Source organism: Pleurodeles waltl, chromosome 4_2, assembly GCF_031143425.1.
Source record: "Pleurodeles waltl isolate 20211129_DDA chromosome 4_2, aPleWal1.hap1.20221129, whole genome shotgun sequence".
NCBI classification, from domain to species: Eukaryota; Metazoa; Chordata; class Amphibia; order Caudata; family Salamandridae; genus Pleurodeles; species Pleurodeles waltl.
In genome coordinates, this window is record NC_090443.1 from 56,008,790 (window position 1) to 56,030,552 (window position 21,763).

Below are 21,763 nucleotides of genomic sequence, written 5' to 3' on the forward strand. Positions count from 1 at the left end.
TGGTCCCTGGGGAAAGCGTCGCTGGAGCAGTGTCTTCAGAAGTGGGGAGACAGGCCGGTAGAGCTGGGGCCAAAGCAGTTGGTGTCTCCGTCTTCTCTGCAGGGTTTTTCAGCTTAGCAGTCCTCTTCTTCTTAGGTTGCAGGAAACTGATTTCCTAGGTTCTGGGGAGCCCCTAAATACTGAATTTAGGGGTGTGTTTAGGTCTGGGAGGGCAGTAGCCAATGGCTACTAGCCCTGAGGGTGGCTACACTCTCTTTGTGCCTCCTCCCTGAGGGGAGGGGGGCACATCCCTAATCCTATTGGGGGAATCCTCCATCTGCAAGATGGAGGATTTCTAAAAGTCAGAGTCACTTCAGCTCAGGACACCTTAGGGGCTGTCCTGACTGGCCAGTGACTCCTCCTTGTTTATCTCATTATCTCTCCTGGACTTGCCGCCAAAAGTGGGGGCTGTGTCCAGGGGGGCGGGCATCTCCACTAGCTGGAGTGCCCTGGGGCATTGTAACACGAAGCCTGAGCCTTTGAGGCTCACTGCTAGGTGTTACAGTTCCTGCAGGGGGGAGGTGTGAAGCATCTCCACCCAGAGCAGGCTTTTGTTTCTGTCCCCAGAGAGCACAAAGGCCCTCACCACATGGGGTCAGAAACTTGTCTCTCAGCAGCAGGCTGGCACAGACCAGTCAGTCCTGCACTGAACAATTGGGTAAAATACAGGGGGCATCTCTAAGATGCCCTCTGTGTGCTTTTTTTTTATAAATCCAACACTGGCATCAGTGTGAGTTTATTATTCTGAGAAGTTTGATACTAAACTTCCCAGTATTCAGTGTAGCCATTATGGAGCTGTGGAGTTCGTTTTTGACAGACTCCCAGATTATATACTCTTATGGCTACCCTGCACTTACAATGTCTAAGGTTTTGCTTAGACACTGTAGGGGCATAGTGCTCATGCACCTATGCCCTCACCTGTGGTATACAGGGAGTGCAGAATTATTAGGCAAATGAGTATTTGGACCACATCATCCTCTTTATGCATGTTGTCTTACTCCAAGCTGTATAGGCTCGAAAGCCTACTACCAATTAAGCATATTAGGTGATGTGCATCTCTGTAATGAGAAGGGGTGTGGTCTAATGACATCAACACCCTATATCAGGTGTGCATAATTATTAGGCAACTTCCTTTCCTTTGGCAAAATGGGTCAAAAGAAGGACTTGACAGGCTCAGAAAAGTCAAAAATAGTGAGATATCTTGCAGAGGGATGCAGCACTCTTAAAATTGCAAAGCTTCTGAAGCGTGATCATCGAAAAATCAAGCGTTTCATTCAAAATAGTCAACAGGGTCGCAAGAAGCGTGTGGAAAAACCAAGGCGCAAAATAACTGCCCATGAACTGAGAAAAGTCAAGCGTGCAGCTGCCACGATGCCACTTGCCACCAGTTTGGCCATATTTCAGAGCTGCAACATCACTGGAGTGCCCAAAAGCACAAGGTGTGCAATACTCAGAGACATGGCCAAGGTAAGAAAGGCTGAAAGACGACCACCACTGAACAAGACACACAAGCTGAAACGTCAAGACTGGGCCAAGAAATATCTCAAGACTGATTTTTCTAAGGTTTTATGGACTGATGAAATGAGAGTGAGTCTTGATGGGCCAGATGGATGGGCCCGTGGCTGGAATGGTAAAGGGCAGAGAGCTCCAGTCCGACTCAGACGCCAGCAAGGTGGAGGTGGAGTACTGGTTTGGGCTGGTATCATCAAAGATGAGCTTGTGGGGCCTTTTCGGGTTGAGGATGGAGTCAAGCTCAACTCCCAGTCCTACTGCCAGTTCCTGGAAGACACCTTCTTCAAGCAGTGGTACAGGAAGAAGTCTGCATCCTTCAAGAAAAACATGATTTTCATGCAGGACAATGCTCCATCACACGCGTCCAAGTACTCCACAGCGTGGCTGGCAAGAAAGGGTATAAAAGAAGGAAATCTAATGACATGGCTTCCTTGTTCACCTGATCTGAACCCCATTGAGAACCTGTGGTCCATCATCAAATGTGAGATTTACAAGGAGGGAAAACAGTACACCTCTCTGAACAGTGTCTGGGAGGCTGTGGTTGCTGCTGCACGCAATGTTGATGGTGAACAGATCAAAACACTGACAGAATCCATGGATGGCAGGCTTTTGAGTGTCCTTGCAAAGAAAGGTGGCTATATTGATCACTGATTTGTTTTTGTTTTGTTTTTGAATGTCAGAAATGTATATTTGTGAATGTTGAGATGTTATATTGGTTTCACTGGTAATAATAAATAATTGAAATGGGTATATATTTGTTTTTTGTTAAGTTGCCTAATAATTATGCACAGTAAGAGTCACCTGCACACACAGATATCCCCCTAACATAGCTAAAAATAAAAACAAACTAAAAACTACTTCCAAAAATATTCAGCTTTGATATTAATGAGTTTTTTGGGTTCATTTAGAACATGGTTGTTGTTCAATAATAAAATTAATCCTCAAAAATACAACTTGCCTAATAATTCTGCACTCCCTGTAGTGCACCCTGCCTTAGGGCTGTAAGGCCTGCTAGAGGAGTGACTTACCTATGCCACAGGCAGTGTGAGGTTGGCATGGCACCTTGAGGGGAGTGCCATGTCGACTTAGTCTTTTTATCCCCACTAGCACACACAAGCTGGCAAGCAGTGTGTCTGTGCTGAGTGAGGGGTCCCCAGGGTGGCATAAGATATGCTGCAGCCCTTAGAGACCTTCCCTGGCATCAGGGCCCTTGGTACCAGGGGTACCAGTTACAAGGGACTTACCTGGATGCCAGGGTGTGCCAAATGTGGAAACAAAAGTACAGGTTAGGAAAAGAACACTGGTGCTGGGGCCTGATTAGCAGGCCTCAGCACACTTTCATATCATAACTTGGCATCAGCAAAGGCAAAAAGTCAGGGGGTAACCATACCAAGGAGGCATTTCCTTACATTGGGTGTCTATTCAAATGTAAGGAATCTACAACTAGAAGTCTCTATCAGATTACCAGGTTATTTACCTTCCGTAACACCTTATATGGAGCCATATTCCTTAATAAGCAAAACCTTAGACATTGTAAGTGCAGGGTAGCCATAAGAGTATATGGTCTGGGAGTCTGTCATGCACGAACTCCACAGCACCATAATGGCTACACTGAAAACTGTGAAGTTTGGTATCAAACTTCTCAGCACAATAAATGCACAATGTACATTTTATTGTAACATACACCCCAGAGGGCACCTTAGAGGTGCCCCCTGAAACTTTAACCGACTACCCGTGTAGGCTGACTGGTTTTAGCAGCCTGCCACACACCAGACATGTTGCTGGCCACAGGGGGAGAGTGCCTCTGTCACTCTGTGGCTAGTAACAAAGCCTGTACTGGGTGGAGGTGCCTCTCACCTCCCTCTGCAAGAACTGTAACACCTGGTGGTGAGCCTCAAAGGCTCACCCCCTTTGTTACAGAACCCCAGGGCACTCCAGCTAGTGGAGGAGATAATGAGAAAAACCAGGAGGAATCACTGGCCAGTCAGGACAGCCCCTAAGGTGTCCTGAGCTGAGGTGACTCTGACTTGTAGATGGAGGATTCCCCCAATAGGGATAGGAATGTGCCCCCCTCCCCTCAGGGAGGAGGCACAAAGAGGGTGTAGCCACCCTCAGGGCTAGTAGCCATTGGCTACTAACCCCCCAGACCTAAACACACCCCTAAATTCAGTATTTAGGGTCTTCCCAGAACCTAGGAACTCAGATTCCTGCAACCTAAGAAGAAGAGGACTGCTGAACTGAAAAACCTGCAGAGAAGACGGAGACACCAACTGCTTTGGCCCCAGCTCTACCGGCCTGTCTCCCCCCTTCTAAAGACACTGCTCCAGCAACGCGTTCCCAGGGTCCAGCAACCTCTGAAGCCTCAGAGGACTACCCTGCAACTAGAAGGACCAAGAACTCCCGAGGACAGCGGCTCTGTTTCACAAAGACTGCAACTTTGCAACAAAGAAGCAGCTTTGAAACAACACACGTTTCCCGCCGGAAGCGTGAGACTTTGCACTCTGCACCCGACGGCCCCGGCTCGACTTGTGGAGAACAAACACCACAGGGAGGACTCCCCGGCGACTACGAGACCGTGAGTAGCCAGAGTTGATCCCCCCTGAGCCCCTACAGCGACGCCTGCAGAGGGAATCCTGAGGCTCCCCCTGACCGCAACTGCCTGCTTCAAAGACCCGATGCCTGGTAAAGACTCTGCACCCGCAGCCCCCAGGACCTGAAGGATCCGACCTCCAGTGCAGGAGCGACCCCCAGGTGGCCCTCTCCCTTGCTCAGGTGGTGGCTACCCCGAGGAGCCCCCCTTGCCTGCCTGCATCGCTGAAGAGACCCATTGGTCTCTCTTTGATTCTTATTGCGAACCCGACGCTTGAGAAGAGGTATGGAGCTGCCTGTGGGCGCAGGCGGCGCCAGGAGCGACTGAGTCTGCACTGGCATTGGGGAAGGTCCGGGTGGTACGACCTCCGACTGTCCGGATCCAGGACTGGATCCATGGGTGCCCCTTGGCACTATGTCCGAGGTGGCCAGCGGAGAACCCAAAGGAGTCCCTTCCGACTCCGCGGGGCCCGAAGGCACTCCAGTAGAGTCAGACTGCACAAAAATGAGGCGCATGGCCTCATAAAATTCTGGAAGTTTGGCAGGGGTGCTCTGGCTTCCGGAATCTCAGGATGCCGGGGAGTCAGCCCAGGCGCAGGTTCCGCAGAACGAGGCCTAGAGCTCCGACGCTTCCTCGTCTCTTCAGCCGACGGATGAAGAGAAGTTGAAGGACTCTTTAGCTTCTTACTCTTCTTGTGACTCAACTTACCTGATTGTCCCAAGGACTTGGAGTGGGACAATGATGATGGAGGACTCCGCGACCACTCCCTGGACCTTCCTCTCGACTGTGACCTCGACTTGTGTGGAGTCGAGCGTTGGGCCACCATCAGCTTCAGGGACAACTCCCTCAAAGCCTTCTGATGCATGGCCAGACACTCTGAGCACAACTTTGGGTCCTGGTAGCGTTCCTGGCACCAAAGACACATGAGGTGCGGATCTGTCACTGACATCCCCTGATGACACGACCCGCAGGGCTTAAACCCGACCTTCCTTTGACATCCTCAACGCACCAGGAGTAGAAAATAAATAAATAAATCCTCAGCAAAAGTTGAAAAAGGGCAGTCAAAAAGTGACTGAGGGGTAGCTTTCTTCGGATTGGCGCTAGCGGGTGTGGAAAGAAAAGAACTGACGTCAGCGCACGGGGGTGGCACCTACATAGGACCAGCAATGTTGTATCTGGCGCGGGTAATGACAGACACGGAGCCGATCGACTCCACCTAACGGCACACAAGGGTACTGATCTGAAAATTCTCCAGAGCAGGCTAATGCCTGGTGGAAATTCAAAGGTAAAGGAATCTGCAACTAGAAGTCTTTATCAGATAACTGTTTTCTTAGTGGTAATGGCTTCCGCCCATAAAGGTGGTGAGTTTTCAGGCATTCTCTGTCCAACCACCATTCTTGGTTTTCTGTCTGGTTAAACCATTTCTATACACCTACCTACCTTTCCTGCCAAAGGTAGTGTTTGCATACCATCACCTTTCAGTTCTTGCTTGCTCCTCATCCCTCTAAAGAAGAGTAGCCTCTTCATAGGCTGCTCCCAAAGTGTGTCCTAACACTCATCAACCACACGTGAAGACAGACTTGATAAACACTTCTGTGTGAGGTTTGCTAAAGCTAAGAAAGACGAAGTGGTGAACAAGCATATCAATTAATACTGGGTTACTCTTTGCACTAAGATCTTTTATGCCTCGACCAAAGAAATACCTTTTAATTGCTCTCACCAGAGATAGTAGTTGAGATCTACCTGGTGGCCACACAGTCATCTTTGCATGAACATTATTACTACACACCTGAAGCACAGCTTGATGTATACTTTGCCAGGACTGTGTTGCATGACTGATATTACTCAATTCCACCTCCCACAGGGTATTTGTCTTGGACTCATTTAGATGAGGAATCTGGGAACAATTATTTCTCAGAAGAAAAAGTTACTTTCCTTCTGTAACTTCAATTCTGGTGGCTACAATATCACCTCCTATATTCTCTCCGTGCACCATGTTCAGATTGATAAGATCGTACGGTATGCAAAACTGTTGTATGCTGTATTGACACTGATACCAGTGTGTTACTTGGTCCCTTATATACTCCTATGCCCTCACCGCCGTGGTAGACTGAGTTGTGGCAGTGGCCACATGGCACCATTTGGCAGTGCTGGAGAGCTATTGCTGGGGAAAAAGTTTCTGGATCCTGTCTGGCACCTCAATGATGTTCATAAAGTGAGCGATTTGTGGCAGGATATGGTATCCACCAGAAATATTATTACCAAAGGTAAGTAGTTTATTCTTCTCAGTCTCTGTTCATGTTCTCTGTCCCTCCTTCACAGCTATCCCTCCTGTTCACTTGTTTTTTTTAACTCTTTTCTGATTCCTCACTTCCGGTGCCACACCTGCTTACATTTCTTCCCATCTGTCTCAGTTCAACCGCTACCAAAAGGGGATCAGGTTCTGAACTTTTCGGATGCCGAAGACTTGATCGATGACAGCAAACTAAAGTAAGTTATGTGTAGGGCATGGAATGCTGAGATATGGTTACTGGTGGCATGTTGAGGATGATAGTCTCTGGGTTTAAAAAAAAAAAAAAAAAAAAAACTGATTTTGCCATCCACATAGGCATTTTTTGAGTTCTACGGTGTTGTAAGGTCATTGCTTCCAGGAAGAAAGTGAGAGTGTTGAAACAATGGAGTTAGAGCATGGGAATTCTGGATTATAGATTGCTGGATCCAGAACCACTAAGAAAATGTTGGAAGTACTGGTGTCTGAGTTTTGCAGAGGACTGCATCCATGGTGAGGATGGTTATTGTCTTTTTCTTGGATGCATTTATTATAGATTCATTTATTATAGATTCATGTGCTTGCAAAATCTTGCCATCCAGTAACTAGATCCAGAATAATTGTAAATGTGTGAAAAACACACCTCCTATGGCCTCTATAACTCAGTTATGTCTTCTCTTAGACTCCTTTGCAACAGTTCCTTAAAATATATCCCAATTGCACCTCAGTTGTACCTTGCACTGTTTGTTCATGAAAATTACCCAGCCTGTAGTATTGAGCCATTGTTTAGACAAACTTCAACTGAATATCTTTCACCTCTTGGGGATTCACAAAAAGTCATGTACATTATTGATGGGTGTTCTACTGCAAAAAATGCATTATGCGTAAGCAGCGTTTTGATGAAGCATGACTCTGTTGTGAACTCTCATATTTGTGCTTGATTTAGTTTTGTTTCTGACTTCTAATCGCAGATTTCTGATGGATACACCTACCTGTGGATTCCTCACCAAAAGAATTCTCCCCACGCGCCAGCCTTCGACGGAAATTTCTTCTATCTCTGCACGTCGACGATGACGTCACAATCGACTGACTCCACGCGACGCCACATGACGTCATCCAGGCAATAAGAAGCCCTTGTCGACGTGCAGACGTCAGTTCCCTTTTTTCCGTGCCGGAATAACGGTTGTTTCTTCGAGGCTCACAGGGAGCTACTGTTACCAACTGACGGTTACGATGTCGCAGCCTAGAAAATCCGGCTTTAAACCCTGTAACCAATGTGGGGGTCAGATGTCGGTTACTGACCCCCACGATAACTGCCTCTGGTGCCTTAGTTCAGATCATGAGGTCGAGGCGTGCGGTTCATGACAGCGCATGAACCCTAAGTCGCTCAAAGAAAGAGAGGCGAAGTTATTTTTGGCTCGATCCAAGAAGAAGAAAGAGAGGCGTCATAGAAGGGAGTCTTCGTCGAGATCCTCGAGGTCTCGCCACCATCATAGTGGCTCTCGGCGCCGTCATGGATGTCGGTGCCGATCGAGCAAGGGTCGGTCCAGGTCTAGATCGGCTTCTCCGTTGGCTTGGCGTCGTCCGACATGGGAGGTAAGCCCGACCGTCACCCCTCCTCCTCCGGCGACCCCGACGTCACCCGGGTCGGTCTTTGAGGTCGAGCCTCTCCAGAGGCCTGAAGGTTCTCCTGGCCAGGAGTTACCCGGACCCTCTTCGGCAGCTTTGCCGACACCGGTGCAGCAACAACAATACCCGGCTTTCCCGACTCTGGGATCGGATCCTGCAGCGTTTTTGAACGCTATGTTTAACATCTTTGCTTCCATAGCGCCGAGTGGAAGTCACGCAGGTCCGTCTGGTCCTTTGGCCTACGATTTGGGTGTTCCGGCATCTTTCAAGTCGGCGCCGTTCACCCCCTTTATGTCTACTGCGTCTGAGGTGGCGCCGATGCCTACGACGTCAGCCAGGCTGGCTACACCTATTACGGCGCCGGTGGATTCGCCTCGGATCCCATTGACGTCTAGGATCGCTGTGGAGCCGGAGCCTCTGGCTTCGGACGGATCCGAGGCTCGGCGCCGACGGAGGTCTTCGGCGTCGGCTGACGCCTTGTCGACTCCAGGCTTGGAGTCCAGACTTAGATCAAGGCGTCTGGCCCTCTGTCTCTTGGAAGAAGAAGAGTACGCAAGGCAACACCTGGAGGAAGGAGAAGTTGTTGAGCCCTCAGGTGACTTCCAGGGTCTAGACTCAGCTAGCGGCCTGGACACTACCCCGGAGTGGGATCTAGCTTCTCCTGGAGAGATTACAGAGGAGGCAGCTACGTTCCATAAAGTAATTCGTAAAGCGGCGAACTTTTTGGATATTACTCTTCCCACTGCAGAGGTTAAGAGAAATTTGTTGACTGAGGTCCTCCATCCAACATCTGCTTCTGCTGAGCCTCTTCTTCCATTCAATGAGGCTCTGCTGGACCCTATAAAGGATATTTGGATGAAGCCTGTATCCACCGCTGCAGTCAACAGGGCGGTGGCTCGGCGTTACAGGACAGCGCCTGGGGATCCGGTGTTTCTCTCCAGGCAACCAACTCCGGAGAGCCTTGTGGTCCAAGCATCATGTTCCTCCAGATCCTCTCCTGGCTCGTTCCCTGGGGTTCCTGCTGATAGAGAGTCGAAAAAGATGGACCATACTGCTAAAAATACTTTTTCATCGTGCAGTATGGCCCTGAAATCTTCTAACGCCACATGTATACTGGGACGTTACATACATGCCCTTATGGAAGAGGCAAAGGGCCATCCTAATGTATCACAGGAGATGCTGCAACTCTTTTCGGATGCTCAAGCGGCTGCGAAGCAAGTCATCCAGTCTGGTTTGGACACATCGGACTCGGTTGCTAGGGCTATGGGCACGACCATAGTCTCTAGAAGGTAGTCTTGGCTCAGATCATCTGGCTTCTCGGCGGACGTGCAGGCTACGCTCCTTGATCTCCCGTTTGATGGGGAAAGGCTCTTCGGTTCTAAGGCTGACTCGGCCTTAGAACGCTAAGAGAGCAGAACAACAGCTAGATCCTTGGGACTCCAGATGTCAGCCTCATCCACCTTTAGAGGCTTTCGCAGATTTAAAGGTTTTGGTCGTGGTTCCTTTCGAGGAAGACTGCAAGGATCACAACAAACTGCTTCTACCCTGCCTTACAGATCCTTCAGGGGCAGAGGCAGAGTCCGTACGAGAGGAGCCACCTTGCAGCACTCTGCCTCTTCCTCTTCCTCGTGAGGGGTGCAGCAAGGAAAGCAGCCGTAGTCCTCCGCCATTCCCTGTCCATTCGTCTCCAGTAGGGGGGAGACTTTCCCTTTTTCTTCCAATGTGGGAGGTCATAACATCAGACTCCTGGGTCATCGGCATTGTGAAGAAGGGGTACGATCTTCCCTTGCGAGAATTTCCTCCCACCCTCCCTCCCCGCCCATCCTTCTGTTCGGAAGATCATCTTCTCCTGTTACAGCAGGAGGTATTATCCCTATTACAAAAAGGTGCAATAGAGTTGGTTCCCGAGCAAGAGAGGGGTCAGGGGTGCTATTCAAGATACTTTCTGATTCCCAAAAAGGATGGTCGGCTAAGACCGATTTTAGACTTGAGGATTTTGAATTGGTTCCTCAAACAGGAAAAGTTCAAAATGCTGACCCTCTCACAGGTTCTTTTGGCGTTGAACGAAGGGGACTGGATGGTGTCGGTCGATTTGCAGGACGTGTATTTTCATATTCCGATCCTCAGATCGCACAGGAAGTATCTCCGTTTTGTGGTGGGATCACAACATTATCAGTTTGCGGTCCTCCCGTTTGGTCTTACTTCAGCACCTCGAGTCTTCACGAAGGTGATGGCGGTGGAAGCGGCAGAGCTCAGAAGAAAGGGGATCGCTGTGTTTCCCTATCTGGACGATTGGTTGATCAAAGCCAATACTCCAGAGCTCGTGCGGTGCCATCTCCAGTCGACGACTCAATTGTTGTACGACCTGGGGTTTTCAGTCAATGTACCCAAGTCTCACCTGGAGCCCTCTCAACGCCTCCTGTTCATAGGGGCAGTATTGGACACGACATTGAATCGGGCCTTTCCTCCGCCACAGCGGGTTCAGGACATACAGGCTTTGATTCCAATGTTTCGAAATGGAGCGGTAGTTCCAATCCTCAAAGTCCTTCATCTGCTCGGTCTGTTTGCTTCTTGCATACTGTTGGTCACTCATGCACGCTGGCACATGAGGGCTCAACAGTGGTGCGTCCGCAGGCAGTGGTTTCAGCACAAAGGGGATCTCGAGGACTCGATAAAGATTTCCAGAGACACTGCAGTGGATCTTCAATGGTGAGCAGCGGTCGACAACCTGTCTCAAGGAAGGCCGTTCTCGCTACCCTCACCAGTGGCCTCAGTGGTAACGGATGCTTCCACTTTATGGTGGGGAGCTCATCTGGGGGACCTGGAGCTCAAAGGCCTTTGGTCTCCAGTAGAGCAGAAATTACACATCAATCTGTTAGAATTGCGGGCAGTACGGCGATGTGGTATATAAACAAACAGGGAGGAGTGGGGTCGTATCTTCTCTGCAGAGAAGCTCTTCGGCTCTGGTCCTGGCTTCAGGACCACGAGATCTGCTTGACTGCACATCATTTGGCCGGAGTCCTGAATGTGCGTGCAGACATTCTCAGTCGACGCAGCTCGGTCGACCACTAGTGGCGTCTTCATCCAGATCTAGTTTTGTATATCTTTCAGATGTGGGGATATCCACAAATAGATCTGTTTGCAACTCAAGAGAATGCTCACTGCCCGCTATTTTGCAGCCTCCAGTATCCGGTTCAAGGAGCTTTGGGGGACGCGTTTCAGATGTCCTGGAAGGGTCAGTTTCTTTACGCATTTCCCCCCCATACCCTTGATTCCTCGAGTTCTCAGGAAAATCCGCCAAGACCGAGCTCAAGTCATCTGAATAGCTCCGGATTGGCCGAGGAGGGTGTGGTATTCGGACCTATTCCAACTCTCTCAGTGCCCTCTGCTCCGTCTCCCTTGCAGGGTGGACCTCCTCTCGCAGTCGCAGGGGCAGATTCTACACCCCCACCTCCAGAGCCTGCATCTTCATGCCTGGAGATTGAACGGGGCAATCTGAGTTCCTTTTCTCTCCATCCAGATGTGGTGGAAGTTATTCTATCGGCCAGGCGACACTCCACCAAGTCAATCTATGCGAATCGTTGGGCTAAGTTTACAAGCTGGTGTGGAGAGAATAGTTTAGATCCTTTAAAAGCTGGTTTATCTGACATTTTGTCATTTGCACTCTATTTAGCACAGACAGGTTTTTCAGTTGCCACTGTTAAGGGTTATCTGTCTGCACTATCTGTTTTTCTGTGCCTTCCTGATCAACCATCCTTCTTTAAGTCACCAATTGTTTTAAAGTTTCTAAAGGGACTTACTAATAAGTATCCGCCCACGCCGTTCGTTATGCCTCAGTGGGACCTTAATTTGGTTTTAACTTTTCTTATGGGGGCCCCGTTTGAACCCATGCACTCTTGTTCTTTACGATTCCTAGTATTTAAAACTGTTTTCCTGGTGGCAATAACATCTGCCAGAAGGGTTAGTGAGCTTCAGGCTCTAACTGTAGAAACCCCATTCCTTTCCTTCTTCAAGGACAAAGTGGTGTTGAGGACCAAGGCGGCTTTCCTACCGAAGGTTGTTACACCCTTTCACCTGGGGCAGTCAATTACGCGCTCTTCCTTTTACCCTCCACCTCACCCATCCAAGGAGGAAGAGAGGCTCCACCGGCTGGATCCACGAAGAGCGCTGAGCTTCTACGTCGCCAGGACGAAAGAGTTCAGACAGGATGAACAGCTCTTCGTTGGATACGTGGGGAAGAGGAAAGGTAGAGCGGTCCACAAGAGAACGCTATCCAAGTGGGTCATTCTGTGTATTAAGATCTGCTATTCTTTGGCGAAGAGAGATCCACCTGTGGGGCTTCGTGCCCATTCCACCAGGGCCAAAGTGGCTTCATCAGCTTTGGCTAGAGGTGTTCCTGTGGCTGACATCTGCAGGGCAGCGACCTGGGCATCCCTCCATACTTTTGCCAAGCATTACTGTTTGGACTCTGAGGTCAGGAGGGATGGCCATTTTGCTCGCTCGGTGCTGCAGGATTACTTGGTTTGACCATTCGGGCACCCACCACCGGAGGTTATACTGCTTGGGGACTCTATTCTTTTGGTGAGGAATCCACAGGTAGGTGTATCCATCAGAAGAATAGGTAACTTACCTTCGGTAACGCTTTTTCTGGTGGATACAGTAACTACCTGTGGATTCCTCACGGTCCCACCCACCTCCCCGTTGCCTGACTGGTCAAACCAAGATCTCTTTGGGTGCGCATCCTTGATCTTGTATATATGTATATATGTATATAGCTTTTTCATGCATATAGTTGTATTCATTGTATATACTTTTCCTTTGCAAATTAAGATAGTGAAAAGGACATTTTGGACTGGAATTATACATATATATATTTACTTCTATCTCGAATTGAGCATTCATACCTGTGATTTATATTGAGTTTTATAATAAATGTTTTATTTTCATCTATTCTGGATGAATGTGTGCTCTTTAGGTTAACCTGTTCGCCTCTAGGGCACGTAAAAAATGGTGAAAACTGACGTCTGCACGTCGACGAGGGCTTCTTATTGCCTGGATGACGTCATGTGGCGTCGCTTGGAGTTGGGCGATTGTGACGTCATCGTCGACGTGCAGAGCTAGAAGAAATTTTCGTCAAAGGCTGGCGCGAGGGTAGAATTATTTTGGTGAGGAATCCACAGGTAGTTACTGTATCCACCAGAAAAAGCGTTACCGAAGGTAAGTAACTTATTCTTCGCACCCTACAGTGTTCTCCAGGTGTTAGACTGCATCCGAAAAATCTTGAGCACCTTCTCTGCTAACTGGTACGCCTTCCTGCATTGGAAGGGATATGTGGCGCCAACACAGCGGGTTAACATTTCCTTTTTCCACCAAAAGTGCTGTTCTGAAGAGCTACCTTGGTTGTTTTTTTTTTTACCATCTTTTCTACCTTTGTTGACTTTTTTTGAGCTGTTGCTCCCAGTGTACTAGAGACAAGTCCCCCATCAACCTACAGGTTTTAAAACTTGTGGGTTATATCACTGACAAATGTTTGTTTCTGATCCCTACCTAGTGTGTCTTTGTTGTCTGGGATTGGACCATGACTTTAGGGCTTGCAGCAGCTGTTGGCCAGTGCACCCAAAGGCGATCCATGAACGAACCATGAAGATCCTGACAGTGTGGCACAATAAAGTACTACGCCATTCCTGGTCCCAAGGGAGACCTCGGACCTGGTTGCAGAGTCAGTCTTGCGCTCAGTCATCTTCCAAAGCGTCTAAGCGTTCTTCAACCCCCCAAACTGACCTCTTGCTTCCAGGCCCAGTTCCTGCACTTCTCCAGTGTAGCAGGAGTCTGGGTCTGCTTCCTGCCTCCCTGAATTCTCTGGAGCCGGAGCAACCCATGCCCAGCTTAAGAAGGTCTATGAGGTCATGCAGTCCTTCTTTGTCCATCAACTCCCTTTGGCACAACTTCGGGCCCCAGCATAGACCTAGGAGACCACCAGCTCCCCCGACTGACTGGCACTGAGGCCGAGATTTATGCCAGAGCATGTCCTTGAGACGCACAACCGACGTTTCCAGCACAACCTGATGATGCTTAACCATTCTTCTGTTCGACTTTGAGATGGTATGGCTTGACCTCAACTCCGACATCGACCGGACCATGTCAACCATCCACTTTAGACATGCTGCCTTTATCCCGTGGTAGGTCCAAAATTAAATTTTAGGGTGTGGCGATGACAGTGGCTGCCAGTTCCATAACCCATCTGATGAACTGCCCCAGTCTTACTGCGCAGACAAACTAGTAGGAGAAGCTTGGAGATGCCAGTGTACTGGACAAGTTTCTAGATTCTGGCCTGATTTCACTTCTGGGAACTGCTACGGAGGGAGGCATATCTTTCGCCATGGTAGTGCGGAGAGCAGCAGAGGTCGAGCTGCAGCCCCCTTCTATCCAGGCCAATGACTTCACTGAGGTGCTTTGTAGGAAGTTGGCTCTGTATGCACTATTTCAAAGTAAGGAATAGTATGCACAGAGTCCAAGGGTTCCCCTTAGAGGTAAGATAGTGGCAAAAAGAGATGATACTAATGCTCTATTTTGTGGTAGTGTGGTCGAGCAGTAGGCTTATCAAAGGAGTAGTGTTAAGCATTTGTTGTACATACACACAGGCAATAAATGAGGAACACACACTCCGAGACAAATCCAGGCCAATAGGTTTTGTTATAGAAAAATATATTTTCTTAGTTTATTTTAAGAACCACAGGTTCAAATTCTACATGTAATATCCCATTTGAAAGGTATTGCAGGTAAGTACTTTAGGAACTTTGAATAATTACAGTAGCATATATACTTTTTACATAAAACACAATAAGCTGTTTTAAAAGTGGACACAGTGCAATTTTCACAGTTCCTGGGGGAGGTAAAGTATTGTTAGGTTTCACAGGTAAGTAAGTCACTTACAGGTTTCAGTTTTTGGTCCAAGGTAGCCCACCGTTGGGGGTTCAGAGCAACCCCAAAGTTACCACACCAGCAGCTCAGGGCCGGTCAGGTGCAGAGGTCAAAGAGGTGCCCAAAACACATAGGCTTCAATGGAGAGAAGGGGGTGCCCCGGTTCCGGTCTGCCAGCAGGTAAGTACCCGCGTCTTCGGAGGGCAGCCCAGGGGGGTTTTGTAGGGCACCGGGGGGGACACAAGTCAGCACAAAAAGTACACCCTCAGCAGTGTGGGGGCGGCCGGGTGCAGTGTGCAAACACGTGTCGGGTTCTCTGTAGATTTTAATGAGAGATCAAGGGATCTCTTCAGTGGTGCCGGCAGGCAAGGGGGGGGCTCCTCGGGGTAGCCACCACCTGGGCAAGGGAGAGGGCCTCCTGGGGGTCACTCCTGCACAGAAGTTCCGTTCCTTCAGGTGCTGGGGGCTGCGGGTGCAGGGTCTTTTCCAGCCGTCAGGACTTTAGGTTCAGGCAGTCGCGGTCAGGGGCAGCCTGGGGATTCCCTCTGCAGGCGTCGCTGTGGGGGCTCAGGGGGGACAACTTTGGTTACTCACAGTCTCGGAGTCGCCGGAGGGTCCTCCCTGTACCGTTGTTTCTCCACCAGTCGAGTCGGGGTTGCCGGGTGCAGTGTTGCAAGTCTCACGCTTCTTGCGGGGAGTTGCAGGGGTCTTTAAATCTGCTCCTTGAAACAAAGTTGCAGTTCTTTTGGAGCAGTGCCGCTGTCCTCGGGAGTTTCTTGTCTTTCTTGAAGCAGGGCAGTCCTCAGAGGATTCAGAGGTCGCTGGTCCCTTGGAAAGCGTCGCTGGAGCAGGTTTCTTTGGAAGGCAGGAGACAGGCCGGTAGGACTGGGGCCAAAGCAGTTGGTGTCTTCTTTTCTTCCTCTGCAGCGGTCTTTCAGCTCAGCAGTCTTCTTCTTCTTGTAGGTTTCAGGAATCTACTTTCTTAGGTTCAGGGAAGCCCTTAAATACTAAATTTAAGGGCGTGTTTAGGTCTGGGGGGTTAGTAGCCAATGGCTACTAGCCCTGAGGGTGGGTACACCCTCTTTGTGCCTCCTCCCAAGGGGAGGGGGTCACATCCCTAATCCTATTGGGGAATCCTCCATCTGCAAGATGGAGGATTTCTAAAAGTTAGAGTCACTTCAGCTCAGGACACCTTAGGGGCTGTCCTGACTGGCCAGTGACTCCTCCTTGTTATTCTCATTATTTCCTCCGGCCTTGCCGCCAAAAGTGGGGGCCGTGGCCGGAGGGGGCGGGCAACTCCACTAGCTGGAGTGTCCTGCGGTGCTGGAACAAAGGGGTGAGCCTTTGAGGCTCACCGCCAGGTGTTACAGCTCCTGCCTGGGGGAGGTGTTAGCATCTCCACCCAGTGCAGGCTTTGTTACTGGCCTCAGAGTGACAAAGGCACTCTCCCCATGGCGCCAGCAACATGTCTCGGTTGTGGCAGGCTGCTGGAACCAGTCAGCCTACACAGATAGTCGGTTAAGGTTTCAGGGGGCACCTCTAAGGTGCCCTCTGGGGTGTATTTCACAATAAAATGTACACTGGCATCAGTGTGCATTTATTGTGCTGAGAAGTTTGATACCAAAGTTCCCAGTTTTCAGTGTAGCCATTATGGTGCTGTGGAGTCCGTGTTTGACAAACTCCCAGACCATATACTCTTATGGCTACCCTGCACTTACAATGTCTAAGGTTTGGCTTAGACACTGTAGGGGCACAGTGCTCATGCACTGGTGCCCTCACCTATGGTATAGTGCACCCTGCCTTAGGGCTGTAAGGCCTACTAGAGGGGTGACTTATCTATACTGCATAGGCAGTGTGAGGTTGGCATGGCACCCTGAGGGGAGTGCCATGTCGACTTAGTCGTTTTATCTCCACCAGCACACACAAGCTGAGTGAGGGGTCCCCAGGGTGGCATAAGATATGCTGCAGCCCTTAGAGACCTTCCCTGGCATCTTGAGCCATTTTGAACCAGGCCATTATTGAAGGCCAGTATGCAGCAAAGTTCACTATCCCATATGGTTTGATTAGCACTGACTCATGGGGTAGGGGTAGGGCCTTCTCTGGGGATGTCCAGCTGTCACTGATGGACATGGCTTTTAATAGCTCTTGTCTGTTCGACAGTGAGGCCAGTGCAGCACTAGAGTGCTTTAAGGACGGTCAAGTCACCGCCAGGTTGTTTGGATCCTCCCTGGTGCGTCAGTCTTTCGTCCCTTCTGTAGCTACCGTATGGGCTGTCAGCTGATTTTGCAATACTAGCCATATCCCCAAGGTCTTCAGGCTTCCCCGACTTTTTGAGGTTAGAAATGCAGTTTCCATGGAGAACGTGGGACTCAAAGTCAGGGGACTGTCCAATCCCTCAAGCTGTTGCAGCCTCCAAGCCTCCTTAGCATGCCCTCAGCACAGTCATTCAGTTGGCTGCAGGATCAGGCACTTAACTGCCTCAATGTTGAAATATAACACTGGACAAGTGGATGCTTCAAATTGTCCAGTGGGGTTATGCCCAGGGCATTACCTACGGTTCACGGTGGAACGATGAGCATTTCCAGTTTGCTGTGCTAACATTTCTTTCACTAGTGCCCTTTGTGTGTGCTCAAAAGTGATAGCGGTGGTTGCAGCACATCTTTGGAGGTCAGGGGTCTCAGTCTTCCCCCTACCTCGATGACTTGCTACTGAAGTGAGGCTTACCCCAGGGAGTTGTTTCCCAGGTCCAGACGACAGCAAACCTCCTGCACTCACTGAGGTTCACTATCAGCGTGCCACAGTCACACCTGACTCCTTCTCAGGTACTCCTTTTCATCAGAGTCAATCTGGACACAGTGAAATTTGAGCTTATCCTCCACAGAGGAGAGTCCGGGACATTCAAACTATGATCCTGATGTTTCTGCCTCAGTCTTGGATCTCAGTGCAGCTGTCTTGGACGCTACTGGGTCTCGTGGCCTCCTGCATCCTGCTACTGAAAGACGCCAGATAGCACATGCAGGCTCTGCAGTGGAATCTGACATTGGAGCTGATGATGGTGACCGATGCATCCCTGCTGAGTGCGGAGGCTATCTGGGCGAAGTGGAGATCAGAGGACTCTGATCTCGGGTGAAGTCTCATCTCCATATCAGTCTACTGCAGTGAAGGGCCATCCACTCGACATTAAAAGCCTTCTACCGATCTATCAAGGGAAGACTGGTCCAGGTGTTCACAAACAACACCATCACCATGTGGTATTGCAGCATACAAGGCAGAGTTGGGTCATGGACCCTGCACCTTTGGGCATGGGTGGGACATCAAGACATCTTCCTGGTTGTACACCACTTGGCGGGATCGCTGAATGCCAGGACAGACTAACTCACTTGTTGATGCCTTGTGGGTCTTGAATGGCAATTACATCGAGAGGTGGCATAGGGTCTCTTACAAGAATGGGGGAGTACCTTAGTTCGATCTGCTCACCACCGCTGAGAGCGCATCATGCCAGCAGTTTTGCGAGTTGGAGTTTCCAAAGCGGCTCTTGCTTGGAGATGCATTTTGTTTTATATTGGAAGTGAGGACTCCCATACGCCTTTCTGACGATATCACTCCTGCCCAGATTTCTCAAGAAGATCAGAACCAACTGGGCTCAAGTTGCCCTTGTAGCATAGGGTTGGGCACGGCGAGTGTGGTATGCAGAGCAGTTCGGCATGAACATTTGTCCTCTGCCCAGCCTGCCCCGTTGTGAGTATCTCCTGTCTCATTAACAGGGCAGGGTCTTGCAATCGATTGTGTGCACACTAGACCTTCATGCTTGGAGAGTAAGCAGAGTCAAGTAAGTGTTTTTAATCTTCCTTCCAAAATCTGCAATATTATTCTGGTAGCCAGTTGTAGATTAACATCAACTTTACATGCTCTTGGTGAAATTTGTGGCTTGGTGCTCCTCACAAGTTGACCAACATTCTGCCCCTCTATTGGAGGGGTTGTTGTTCGTGTTGTCTTTGGCCCACGAAGACCTTGCCCATTGCACTGTTAAAGCTTACCTGTCTACCATTTCAGCTTTTTTGCGGTTGCCGATCAGCTCTCTACTTGTAACCATTGTGACACGTTTCATTAAGGGCTTACGCATATATTCCCACATACCCCTTCTGTTATTCTCAAGTGGGACCTTAATTTGGTCCTTACATTTATTATGTGTTCTCCCAGTGAACCTATGCACAGCTGCTCTTTGAGGCTTCTGACACTTAAGACAGCCTTCTTAGTGGAAATTATGTCAGTCAGGAGGGTGAGTGAGCTTCAAGGCAACCTGAAGACAAACTGGTCTTTCGGACTTGTGCCTCCTTCCTGCTGGAGATAGTGACCCCCTTCCATGTTGGCCAAACATCGCACTACTGACATTTTTTGCTCCACCTAATCCTTCAAAGGAAGAGGAGAGACTCCATCATTTAGACTCAAAAAGAGGCTCTCCTTCGAGATCACTCACACCAGGGTACACCAGGTGAATGATTAGCTCTTCTTTGAGTTCGCTGGAACGTAAAAAGGATAATGTATTGCAGACCCAGACGATCTTTTGATGGATTGCACTCTGCATCAACATCTGCTATGCTCTGGCTAAGAAGCAGCCTTCTAAAGGTTTCTGAGATCATTCTACCAGAGCCCAGGTTGCTACTAATAAGCTAGCATGTGGAGTGCCTGTGGTAGACTCAGGCTGCTACTCTGGCTTCACTCCACACGTTCACGAAACACTACTGCCTGGACACTTGGGTCCATTGGCACCAGCATTTTGCCCATTTGGTCCTCTGGGACTTTGTGGCCTAACCCAGTTCACAGACACACTTCTGGGGAGTTGTTGCTTTGGGATCTATTCGAAGGTGAGGAATCTGCGGTAAGAAGTCTCTATCAGAAGAAACATGTTACTTAACTTTTGGTAACGCCTTTTCTGATTAGAAATGTTATCTAGCCACTAATTCCTCTACTCCATTCTCCCCAATGTGAGAACTGACATATCACCTAAAAGATCCTATTACATTCTGCACATGGATCACAAATCAGTCTGACGTTGCTCCACGCTTTTGGTGCAGAAATAATCACAAAATAAACTGTCAGCGTGCCTTGGTGACATCTATATAGGCACCGCGCATAGCACTGCAGACGAGAATGGAATCAACGCAGAGCTGGCGCCGCCACCTCCAGCACACAGAGGTACTGCTCCAGATTTTTACAGATCCAGTCTGATGCATGGGTAATTTTCTAAGGTGAGGAAATCTGCAGTTAGATAGTCTCTGACGAAAAAAAAGCATTACCAAAGGTAAGCAATTTCTTCATATATGACTAAGCTGGGGCTGGAAATGCCATTTTGCAGTTGTTTTAGCTGCCATAGGTATATAAGCAGGTGATTTATTGTGATTTGTTGGTTTTCCTCTTAGAGAGGCCCGAGACGAAGCTTTGGAGCATGGTGAGTGTCTTTATTTCCATTAATGAGGGGTTGGGGGAGTTGATTTGTTTGTGATCTCCGTTTACAGTGCAGTCTGGCTCATGCCTAGGATGTGAGAAGAACCTCTGAATAGGTTTGTTTAAAATGCCAGCTAACAAGCAACCCCCCCCCCCCTCCCCCCCAGTCATCAAAATGCCCACCATTACCGTTGTCCCCTTCTGTTTCAGTCTCTGGCATTGCAATTCCGGATGAGTGACTAACATCCAAAACTACAACCTTCCATCCCTGTCCATGAGACATTTGGAGGCATGTATATCTTAAGAAACAATAATACTCTGAGGGTTTTCTTCCCCCTGTGGTACCTCAAAGCCTGTAAGTAACTTTTAAGTCAACTACACGTAGTAAGGATTTCTTTTTGAATCCATGAACAAGGCTGGAGAAGTGTTGAAGGGCCTGCTTGCAATTACTGGGATAATGGGGGACTGTTTACTACTTCAGAAAGTGGCTGCCTGGAGATAAAGTTTTCACCATACCACCTCCAGCCCACTTGCACTCTGTCTCAGAGTGAGTCTGGTTTGAAGGTGAGCTTGGCAGTGAGGGACTCTCCACCCCTCTAGGATACACTTCCTCTTCCTGTGGATTCGCCCCTGCTTGAGACCGTGTAAATATCTCAGGGATGCAGCGCTGTTCACTGGTGATAGAAAATTTAAGACATATTCAGATGAATACTCCTAACTGCAGATTCTCACCTTTAGAATATCCCAGACTGGATCTGGAAGCTTTCACAGCAGTGCTTCCGTGTGCCGCTAGGTGACACCATACGGCTCTGCGTTGACTTTGTTCCACCTCAGAAGTGACATAAAAGCGCTACACCTGTGCGCCGATATCTGTTCTTTACTTTCTGCTCATGCGGAAACAGTTGTCATAAGACAGATCCGCATGAGATGTGCCTTTGGTGTTTATGCTAAAGGCATGAATCCAAGTTATGTGATAAATGAACCCATAGATGACCCGGGACTGTGAAGGAAACCTGTACATGGCTGGACATCTGATAGAGACAGGCAAGTCCAGCTTGAAGTTAAGGGCAGAGACCCATTTCTACTCATGAAGCTGTTTCCACAACAGGTCCTCTTCATGGTCGAGGTTGTTTGATAGCTCAAATTCCAAATCAAAGTGGAAACACATTGTTCTTATATGTTTCACTTTGCGTCGTTCACTTCTCTCACAAGCACTGTGTTCACTTTTTGCACCTTGAGTACTTTTATGATCTATAATTGATGCTGCTTTCAATGATTCATTTTGTTACTGTTCAAATATTTTGATTTCCAACTTGTGTTATGTTTTCTTTGTGAAGTCACAATCTAGTGACTTCAGT

The 21,763-nt window shown here is 48.9% G+C and overlaps 1 protein-coding gene across 2 annotated transcripts in view; it reads left to right on the forward strand.

The window, feature by feature from the left end:
- MCRS1 (microspherule protein 1) overlaps positions 1 to 21,763 on the forward strand; it is a 202,022-nt gene that overhangs the window by 125,464 nt on the left and 54,795 nt on the right. For both annotated transcript variants that reach the window (XM_069230637.1, XM_069230638.1), the window contains 2 exons: positions 6,556 to 6,631; positions 20,381 to 20,409. In XM_069230637.1, the coding sequence (XP_069086738.1) occupies positions 6,556 to 6,631; positions 20,381 to 20,409 (105 nt within the window). The remainder of the gene's footprint in view (positions 1 to 6,555; positions 6,632 to 20,380; positions 20,410 to 21,763) is intronic.